Below are 11,441 nucleotides of genomic sequence, written 5' to 3'. Positions count from 1 at the left end.
ACAGGCATTTGAATTTCAGACTTCATGTTCTTCAGAAAATACATAGTAACACAACCGTAACACAACCTTTTATTCTAGCAGTTTTCTAAGTTTATAAGATAAATATTTGAAATTTGTCCCTATTTTTGGGACTGTATTCCCCCATTATTGGCTTCGTCCAGGTTTTTTGTGCTAAGGTTGACAGCTATGGCAAGAACTGAATTCACTGAATATGTTTGAGGGCTGTAGTCCCTCATTACTGGGTTTGTCCAGGTGTTTTGTACTAAGAGGTTGACAGCTATGGTGAGAACTGAATTCACTAAATGATAGCCATTTAAATTTCAGTCTTCCTCTCTTTTACAAAGCAGCTGATTTGGCATAGTGGTATGTTGCTCTGACTGTTTTGCACAGGGACCTTGGCAGTAAAATGTATGGTGGTAACACAGCATTTTATTCTAGCAACTTTCCAAGATTATACAAGCAATGTTTAATGTGTCCCTGGTTTTTGGGCTTTTGATCCCCCCCAATACATTTTGGCTTTTTCCAGTTTTCTTGTGCTGCGAAGTTGAGATGCAATTGAGTATTGAGTAGATTTTACAAGGATCTGAGAGCTGCAGGGGAACAGAAGTTTAGTATTGCATAAGTGAAGTTGGTTTGCCTTGTTAATAGCACAACAGGTTGTGTACTTGTTTTCGATGCAGAAAGCTGTGGGTTCTACTCCCACAAGGGGTGGATGCTGCTATACTGAGAATGTTCTCCTTGGTGAAGTTTCTAACTATGAGTCTGTTATCAGTTTGCCATCCATTTCCTCTTGCAATATTACTAGCTTATTTTTTTAATGTAATATAGGCAATTTATTCCTGAGGGGCAACAGACACTATTTTTCGATGAAACCATGAAATATAAAGGTGTTTGCTAGCAGCAACCTCTTCATTAGTTACAGATTTCTTTAATGTGGAATTATTTAGATGACTTTTACTTCTTCAGAGATTGTGCATATTTACTGATAATGGACTGTAGAATTGTGCATATTTACTGATAATGGTGGACTGTAGAATTGTGCATATTTACTGATAATGGTGGACTGTAGAATTGTGCATATTTACTAATAATGGTGGACTGTGGAAGTCTGAGTAGACTTTTCATGATAAATGTTCGGAACTGGGCAGTTTTGCCATTATGTGTGCATGCGTTTTGTTTCATTGCTTACTGGAAAAATGTTCAAAACAAATTTAAAATGCCCTCTAACAACTGTACTGTATAGTACAAGGAATATAATTTAGTACAATGAGGAAGGTGTATCAAAGAGCACATGTATGTTTCATATGCAAGGGGCCTATGATTTGAAAACAGCCCAAAATTAATCTTTATCTGCCACTGGCAAAATGTATTTTCTTTGAATGTGGGTTTCAATGCTGTTTCAATGAATGTGAGTTTCAAGGGCAGAGAAGTTTTAATGCTATGTTTTCATTGTGAGACTGCATTGCTTTGTTTAGCAGATGACTTAGTGTTTGTGCTGTAAAATACAAAATAAAACTTTCAAATGAAGTCCAGCTCATCATAGAAGTAAAGCGGTATGCAGATTAGTGTTTATGGTAAATGGAGTGAAACAGCCAAGTAATGGTTCATTGGAATGGCTGCAGTGGCTCCATTCAACCATGATTTTGTCACGGGGGAAGGGCAGCAAACTCAGACAGGCCCAGCTGAACTATACCTCCCAACTGTCCAGATTTTCAAAGAATGAATAGATTTTTGCTTCTTATTTTTGGTTTGTTCTTCATAAAATTTGTAGTTTTCTGGCAAATCATTTAGGAATTGTCACTAAATAATGATACACTGAGTTTCAGACTTCATAACTTTCAGAAAAATGCATGCTAAAGTAAGAACTGTTATTCTATCAACTGTCTCAATTTATACAAGAGCAATTTTTAGTACTGTTTATATGTTCCCCCAATATATTTGGCCTTGTTCAGATTTACTGCATTAACAGGTTGAGAGGTACATGCAAATAAATTGCTTTATAGAATTAGGCATAGCCAACCTCTCAACTGTCCCCGATTTTGGCTCAAAATGTTGCTCTTCCCCCTAATAATCCCTCTGCAAAATAACAATTTTGGAAGAAAATATGGAGGGTTTACAATTAAGAAATAACTGTAATAATCAAAGTTATAGATTACTTGAAATGCATGTAGATTCTTTTATTTTGTCAGCTGCTCAAGATAGCAGTACTAATATTAAAGTGTCCCTTCTTTGACAGGTTCCCAGCTGTATTGTGTGGCTATTTTATATTTTTGCATCGCATTTTTGGTCCATTTTTCATAAAATTGTGTTTTTTGGCAAATTAGTGACAAATCACTAAAGACTGAAGTTAGAAAATAATGACAGACATTTGAGTTTCAGATTTTATACCCTTCAGAAAATTCATACTAATGCCAAGACCTATTCTATTATCTTTCTAAGTTTATTAGAGCAATATTTAAAAATTGTCCTTATTTTTGGGCCTTTGTCCCACTTCTGTGTATGGCTTTGTCCAGATTTCTTGCTCTGAGGTTGAGAGGTATGACAAATGTGTCAGGGCCATCACAGTCAGCCAGAGCCATTTCAAATTGTGACATACTTGTTGCACCCCACTCCCCATGTAGTGACTCTGGATGTTTCCAAGCAAGGCAAGGAGTAGTTATGCAGTGTAAATGTGCAGTGTGTCCCCCCTATCCAAGGTAGACACAAGTACTACAGTGGCTTTTCATCTGTCCTTGATTTTACAGAACGGTCTGGTTTCTGTCATATTTTTGTACTGTTGATTTATGCTCATTACTCAGATTTATGCTTATTACTCAGAAAGTGCCTGTTGCTCTGTGTTTAAGTAGCAATGCTTTAATGACCATAAGGTAAGCTTGTCTGAGATCGTAAGAAGCAAGTAAGCTTTAATAAGCATACTGTTAAAGAATTGTCAACACTGAAAGCCTTTCTGTTGTTGCTATGCAGAGAATACTTGACTAGATAATGTATAAGCCTTAGGTATTAAAGGACAGGATTCCATTATTTTAAAAAGCTCATTACACTTGTTGGAGACTTCCAGTCATCTCTACAAACTTTACCCGTAAACTAAACAGAATGCCAATCATGTGTGGTCCATAACCTGTACAGTAATCCTTTAAGCAATGTATTTTGAGCTTGTTTCTTGTTTGCTTTTCATTTTTTACTTTGATCATGTTTTCCCCATGAAACAAGTAGATAGTTGATAAGAAACATTTTTACAAGTGAGGGCATCACAGAGATTTCTACTTTCAGCATGTTACTTGGTACTTTAATAAAGCTGAATATAAATTATAATTAGAACTGCAGTGCAAGGAGAAGTGGTTTGAGTTGAGTGCTTCTTGTTTTTCTTATACTTGATTTTGACTGGCATTCCAGTAATGTATTTAAAAAGTAATTTATTTGTTCATGCCTCACAAGCTTTTGTTTCCATCTAGATATTAAGTAAGCTGTCATGCAGCCAATGCATTGAAATATTTTTATTCTTCTACACTTATTTTTGTCTTGATTGGACTCTCATAATGATGGTTTGGCACCCAGGGCAGCATATTTAATTAAAGTTAGTTTTTGTGGTTTTGAGCATAGCTCCTCCCCTTTCTAGTTGGCCACACCCCATCCCCTTGACCCCACCCATTCAGCTGTCTCCTGCAGCCCCCCCTTTGATTTGAAGTCACCAGCCGCCACTGCCCAGGTGTTACACAGAGCCACAGTAATAGCACTTCTTAGGTAACCCAGGTGTTACACAGACCCACAGTAATAACACATCCTAGGTAACCCAGGTCTTACACAGTTCCACAGTAATAGCACATCCTAAGTAACCCAGGTGTTACACAGATCTACATCAATAACACAGTCTCTGAATGAGCAACTGCCTGGTCCAAATACCTCAGGAATACATAGCTGTTACTGAGGCTATGTCCCCACAGAACCCTGTGCTAGAAGTGATGTGTAGACATTTGTTGTCATTTGTTCAGTGGTTGCCAAAATTATACAAACTCCACATTTTTGTTACCTAGCATCAAGGTTGAAGAGGTGAGTGTATCATTTAAACCACTGAAAACACAGGGTATATCATATTGAAAAGCAATTTTCAGGCTACCATCCATCCAGCTTTATATACCATCTGCTCTGGCATAGTATCTGGAACAAGATCTTACAACTGAGACATGCCTTTTGTCCATGGGGGGGTCACTGTTAGTGATAGTTATAGGTCAGTCCAGTGTCCCCACAACAGTCTGTCTGGCTGGCCTGATGACCCTGTCTCATAGGTACACTTCTTACCCGAGTATCCATGTCCTTCACAGAGCACACCAACAGTGGAATGCTAATACAAACAGTATTTGACCCTAGACTGCAATCACTGGCTCAGTAGTTAAACTAGATTCAAGCACTGGGAGTCTCATTAATGAAACAAAGAGCAGTAAAAGTTGGCATCCCTGGCATTACAGTTACTGTCCAGATAGAGAGAGATTGTAGTGACAGATACAAATAGGACTCTGAGTAACATCAGCAAGATGATGAATCACACCAACTGTTACTCATGGAGTAGAAATGTTTATAGTCCTACCTTTACGAATAATAATAATAAAGGAGAAAATATCACTTCCCCTGATATGGTTGTTATAAATGTTGCAGAAGTCTTATTTAAAGACCCAGGAGTTTCTATGAATAAAGACACCTCAGGAAAATATATCTGGGTTTCATGAAAGGTTGAAGTTTCAGGCATTGCTGGTTTACAATACGTAAAAGGTAGCCTGCACTGTTATTCTGAAATCTGATGGAAATTGTAGCCAACAGTAAAATATGTCTGGTTTTCAGAGTTGCAGTCTTTGCCCAATACTTATTACAAAATTAGGGAGTAGCATCTTTGTAATCACCAAAAGTCTCATCACTGGTTCTTAATATTACCCTTTAACATACTTACCATACATAATTGTTCTCTTTCAATCTGCATCCCCAGAGCAGGGAGCTGAGATGCCATTTAAGCCATCCCTTTCCCATCCAGCCTGCAGTTTGACTGGGAAGGTAGTACTATAGACCATATGTATAGCAAACGTGTGTGGTGCTGAAAGGGTTAAACTTTCCTTTGCCTGACTGACAATAACCTATTTCTGCAGGTTCTGACAGCTCATTGGAGAAGTACTATGGCTAATTAGATAAATACCTCCAGCTAGGAGCTGTAAGCTTTATAGTTGCAGCAGGATTTCTTTGAAGTTTCTTTCTGGTTTTCACTTTAACTGAATAATAATGGCTTTGGCTGCTGATGATATTCAGAAGGCCAAAAGTGTTTGGGAGAAATTTTATGTAAATGCCGAGGACAATGGAGCAATTGTATTGAGCAGGTAATTTTTTTTTTGATTGAGGTTGTACTGTAGTTTTAAGGTTTAACCTTTGTATTTAAAAATGTTTTGATTCATACCTCTACATTAAGAATTTCAGGTAAAGCTAAAAACTGGGGAGACTTTTAAGCATTGGCTTAATTGGGCTTCAAGATAAACTAAGGGGCATAATTGGGGACTCTGTATGCACTTTTCAACCACCCTCCCCCAGATGTTAACAAATTGTTCTCTCGTGTTCTTGTCTTTTCGTTTCAATTTAATAGCACAAAAATGTTGAAGGTTAATAATTCCTCTCACCCCAAACTTTTTCTTTCCTTAGACTATGGACTCCTGGTTAGCAATAATACACTGCATAGTTGCTCTCTAGTTTGCTCCTATAACCATTAGGTTGTTTTCTGAGCCTTTATCTATATTGCTCTTAAACTTATTTACAGGAGCGTTTTATGGCTTAATGCAGTGGAGTATGCTGGCACATATACCTACCTCTGTGAGAATCTTTTGCTGCCTGGGCTTAAATGCCATTGCTTGAGACTATTGTGTGCTAAGTGCATGCTCTTCCAAAACTTCCTGTTTCAGATGTTTGAGCTGTTAAGTGAAGCTTACTTGCCTGGACCACAGGCAGGGATTTTGCTATCTACTTCTGTTGCTGTAGATGTTGCCTTAATTGAATGTTGATGTTATAAATGCATCCATGTTCTGTTTATCTATTATCTATCCATGTTTAATGTTTGTTCCCTTTTCTAGAATGTTCAAAGAGCACCCACATACTGTGAGCTACTTCACAAACTTCAAAGAACTACAGTCCATTGCAGGAACTGCCTCCGCTGCAAAACTTGAAGGCCTATCTGAAGTTCGTGCCCATGGCAAGAAAGTTTTGTCTGCTCTGAATGATATGGTACAGCAAGTGGATAACATGGATACTTTAAAAGCTATTATTGAGCCTTTAGGCAAGAAGCATGCTGTGGAACTAAAAGTTGATGTAAAGGAATTTGAAGTAAGTTGTCGTTTCAGTTATGTAGCAAATATGGTTGATTTGGGGGCAGATGAGTGTTTTGTTTCTGTAGGAAACTGAGGAAGCAGCTTAACTTTATTGTACATGTTTTTGTCCTGTTGTAACTTGTCTGCATAGTCTTGGGGTAGTACTCTAAATGAATTGCCTGGCAGAATAACTGCAACACTACAAGAAATGCTCTTAATGAGGCCAAAGCAAAAAGCACTGCTGCACTTCCTGCTAATCAGGCTGATTTTAATGGGTGCTCAGGAAGTCCTAATACATAACTGCAAACTATCCCAGCAGCTACTCTAATGTATCTGTTGCGGTGGTAGCATGATGTAATTCTCAAAAGGGTTGTTTCTTCTGGCACAGGTTCTATTAGGGTTTAGAGTGCCAAGGTATACAGAACATGAAAGGCCAGCGTTTATTTATTTTTTTGTGGCTTCTGATATAGAGGGGATGGATTATAGCCTGTTAAAGCAGGGTAGGGGTATTGAGCTTGGCTCCTGCCTGCTCAGATATTGGGAGGGGTACTCTTAAATTTTCCTTGCATGTTTGCTTTCAGCTTCTCCATTTTCCAGTTTAAGATGGATAAAAAAAATACTAGCACTTGATTTGCCCCCAAGTCTTCAAACTTTCCTCTGGAACTTCAGTTTAGATAGGTATGGTACTAAGGTTTTAGGAAATTTAAAAATAACAAAGGACAAGTTGGCTAGGGCCATAAAACCAAAACCTTCCTCTCTTGCATAAGACTATCAAATTTTCCATTGATTATGCTGCCATTAGTGGCTCTGGGTTAGTTTGAGTGCATGGTTGCTCATCCATAGTATGGAAACCCAAGTGGGTATCGCTTGTTGGGCTGTGATAGTAAAGTCAAATAGTATAAATCTACCTTATTGTTTCTGTAGGACTGAGGAATGGGATGTGCCATTGTAGGAAGAATATAAGGATTGTTAACATGGGTACTTGACTCACAGGATTGTTTCTTGGTGATGCAGTCAATTCATAAAACCTAGCCAACAGCCTCTCACTTGCCTGAGCTCCTGCTACATACAGTAAGGATAACTGACCTCTGTTGAAGTGAAGGGCCCTAATGTAGGGGTAGTAAAGTGAGATGAGACTTCATATCAATTGTGCCACTAAAGGTGGATATCTGAAAGTGGATGGTTTGTGTTCAGATCTCAGTATTGGTCCACAATGATAGTAGTGGTACTAAATGGTGCATTTCTGCTGGGATAAACATAAGCAATTATTGCATGCCACCCTTTTCTGGGGTGTTTAGTATCTGGAGCAGATAAATACCTTTTCTGCTTTTATATATATATATATATATATATATATATATATATATATATATATATATATATATATATATATATATTTTGCATGGGGTTGGTGTCATGGTGACCAATCACTAGGCAATGCCAGCCCTACCAGGCATACCTGACCTTAGGATGCACTGTTGGACATCAGATGCAAATCCAACCACTCATCTGAGGCAGTTCATGTTCACAACTTAAGCTGCTTTAACTGCCAGTTTCTGTACCATAAAGTAATACTACTTGTATACCTGTCTTGTACACTACATTTCATCTTTGGCATTGTTGTGCAACCCATCTGATTCTGGTGTTTACCTCCTACAGACTTCCTTGTTAACTGCCCCTCCCAGATACTCGGACCCATTAACCTGCTTCAGTATTCCCATCTCTCTTTAGCTTCCAACTTCCACGTGTTGCCATTGAAACTCTGATTAATCCCATGTGCCTCTAACAAAATGGAAACATTGTGTTCATGCTCATTCTGCATCTAATGCCACTTCTGCATGCACCAGCTTTGATCTGTTCCCTCCAACCAGTTTTTGGTTCTGTTTCATAAATGAAAGGGTGAGCCCAGAAGTCCCTGATTCTACTCCGAACACTGCACTTTAGTCATTTGGTCCTTTGAAGTAGTTCAAGAATGAACATTCTTGTTTTTGAGAATTCAAAACCACCACAGTGTTGCCCACAATAATGCACCCAAAGGCTAAAGTGTTCTAGATGGACAGAACACCCGGAGTGCACAAGGGTTCCTACCCTGGACTGGCGAGGGCAGTACTACAGTTCTGAGTTGCACAGCTGAAAGTAATAGGTTTTACAAGCTAGTATCTCTTGGTGAACATAGGTATCTTCTGAAAAGAGGTGCTCAGGTTAGTGGTGATTCTGCATCTTGTGTTGCAACTCACTAAACTTTACTGAAATAGCTGTAATGCCTAAACCCACTCTACAAGCAAATAGAATGCCTCAAAGTCCCTGAAGTGACCTTTCGGCCATAGGTGTGTAGTATAAATGTGTGCTATGTGAACATTCAAAACTGTCCCCTCCCCAAAATGCTGGCAATTCATAGGAAGTCTCAATGTATAAAACTAGCAGTCTGAAAAATACCCAGAGTATCTTGACATCCAAAAAGCCACTTGCCATTATCCAACCTTTGTGGCAGTAAAAAGGCACCACAAGCTGTCTCAGGAAATTAATCTGTCTTATAATGCTGCAAACTGTAGTCCACAACAGCAAAAAAATAAAATTGCATGTAGGCCAGAAGGGATTGGATAAGCTAGTGACATGCACACTTCTTCATTTGCAAATGGACACTTTGTGTTTACACTCTGGGTGACCTTGCAAGTAGCTACAAAGTAACTTGCTTAACTTCTGGCTGGTAATTCAGTTTTGTATTACTACACACAGGGATATCCACTTGGATATGTGCCCCACAGTAGTGTCAAAGTTGGGCAACAATGGCAAATGCTGTAATTGGCAGGCTAGTCAAGCTACATTATCTTGAGGGCCATATTGGTTGGAGAGGGTGGTATCTGACAAAGATGCATGGCATTAGGCATGTGAGAGGCTTGAGGGAGGTTGGTATGTAACCAAGATTAAGGCCACAATGTCTGAAAAAGAGTCTTAACAGATTGCCCCAGTGTCTGGATGGAGGCTTGGTTACACTTTCCTAAGGAGTATATAGGGCATCACACTGGTATGTGCACACAGTCCAAAGCGAATGTATAGTCACGCAGCAATACCTTATAAGCACTAGTGTTTGGAGCCTGAAACTATGCACTGCCTAAAGATTATTTTTAAAGCACTCAGCCCTGCTAAGGGCCCTTTAGAAGAGCTACTGGAGTCTGCTGCTAGGGCATAGAGAACATCCTGCTTTGTCTTGTTTTAATGCAACAATTAAACTTTAATAGTACTGAAGTTCACTACATGGCTTCTCTAAAAACCTGTAAGGGTGTTTATATTCTGATCATCTTCGGCTTTTCCCAGTTAGGGTTTGCCACAGTGGATCACCTGTCTGCTCATGATTGGCAGTGGAGTTTTACAGTGAGTTGCCAGCCCCCTGTGCCCAACCTTCCACAGAAGGCACACATGCATGTACTTGTACCTAGGGCTAATTTAGTGTCCACTCCACCTACTGTCTTATTTCTCCTGTATGGACACCAGGCCATGGATGATAACCTAGTGTAGCAAACCCCTAAATAACAATCTAGCTGTTGGCCACAAGGGTTATTAACACTTCACTATGGTGTAGTGAGAAGCTGTTGAAGGTGGCCATTAAATGCATATGGCAGTTTTTAGACTAGATGACCAACCTGGTCATTACTCTTCTGGTGTATGTTAACATCTTCATGCTCTTGATCACACCTAATCATCTTGTCCCTTCATAGTTTAGACAAAACTAAACCCCAAGTTGGAGCTATCTTTTTACTATCATTTTAGAATAAGATTAAGCAAATGCTTGGGGATAATTGGGTTAGCCCTCAGATTTTACAAGAACAGGCAACAAAATGAATTGCAACATTTAAATGCTGTTCACTTGGGCTGTACCTTCAAGTAGTCCACTGAGATTGGTGCATTATCCTGGTGGACAACTGAGTGTTCGTTTACTCAAAACCTAGGCATAAAAGCTGCTGATGGCTGTATGAGGGTGTCATGTACTTGCTGCGCTGGCCCAAGTTGGGGGTGGGGGGGTGCAGCAAAATGGCCTTTGTATCTAAGCAATGAGGTCCACTACTGTAGCCATAGTTTTAGGTTCAGTGTATTAGAACATGCCTACATCATGAGGTTTACATTAAGGGTGGCAAGTTCCTGACGCTCCATTTACAATAGTGACATGGCACATTCTGAGGGCTCCATGGTAGTGTTGAGGTGCAGCATGAAACACTGACCATAGATATCGCACCCTGTGCTGGTGAGGAACCGTCAGCTTTTTACCCTAATCCTGAAACCCATCAAAGTGCTTTGTCTACTACAATACACTCTCCCAGCAAATCAAATATCCAGTTTGTCTAGGACCAACAGTCATGTGGACTACTGACACTTGTTCCATTCTTTTGCTAAACTAGATTTTGTATTCTTGCACTAATGTCTGACATTTCTCATTTTCTTTAGATACTTTGTGGGATTCTGCTGGACCTCATGGCTGAAAAATGTGGTGAAGATACCAAAACAGACTTCAAAAAAGTGACAGATGTTGTTTGTGAGCAAATCAAGTCTACTTATTGAGACTGTGCTGCATTTGATACACAAATGGATCATAATAAAATGATAAAACCTCAGACTTGAGTGGTATGACTTAAGTACACAAAGACTTCACAATATTGCCTGGCTATATAGCTTTCCCATAGGTAGCTACAGGATTAGTGAACTGGTTTGGTATGCTATGTTAGGAAGATAAATGGCAGTTTTTACTAATTATGCTTTTCTACTTCCAGAAAGTTCTACACAAATTCATTCAGAATGCAATACATGGAATGTAGGCCAAATTTAATTTACCTCGTATCTCTCAATCTCTTGGTGTAAAAATCTGGACAAAGACCAAAATCCTGAATAGCCAACAATGCCAGGTGGACAATGGTTCAAAAATGGGGACATTTTAAGAAACTCAAAATTGAAACCTGATAACGGGTTTTACATTGGCACTTATTTCTGAAATATATGAAGTCCAACTAAAACCTGTCTGACTCCAACCTATACTGAATTGCCAGAAACCCCCCACCTATCCAGATTCACTTTGTAGTTATGTTCATCATTACCTAGGTGGCACTGTTAGTAGCTTAC

The 11,441-nt window shown here is 39.1% G+C and overlaps 1 protein-coding gene across 1 annotated transcript; it reads left to right on the top strand.

Annotated features, from left to right (window-relative positions):
- The first annotated feature begins 5,177 nt into the window (after nt 1–5,177).
- Nucleotides 5,178–10,939, top strand: LOC122792007 (cytoglobin-1-like). The gene is made up of 3 exons (XM_044059854.1): nt 5,178–5,357; nt 6,099–6,348; nt 10,773–10,939. The coding sequence occupies exons 1-3, from the start codon at nt 5,263–5,265 to the stop codon at nt 10,884–10,886; spliced, it is 459 nt and encodes a 152-aa protein (XP_043915789.1). The 5' UTR covers nt 5,178–5,262; the 3' UTR covers nt 10,887–10,939.
- The last annotated feature ends 502 nt before the right edge of the window (nt 10,940–11,441 follow it).

The sequence above is a fragment of the Protopterus annectens genome, unplaced genomic scaffold (assembly GCF_019279795.1).
Source record: "Protopterus annectens isolate FY-2018-M unplaced genomic scaffold, PAN1.0 ctg62755_obj.part0, whole genome shotgun sequence".
NCBI classification, from domain to species: domain Eukaryota; kingdom Metazoa; phylum Chordata; order Ceratodontiformes; family Protopteridae; genus Protopterus; species Protopterus annectens.
The sequence above is the reverse complement of the archived record's forward strand: the minus strand, read 5'-3'. Positions and strand labels throughout refer to the sequence as shown.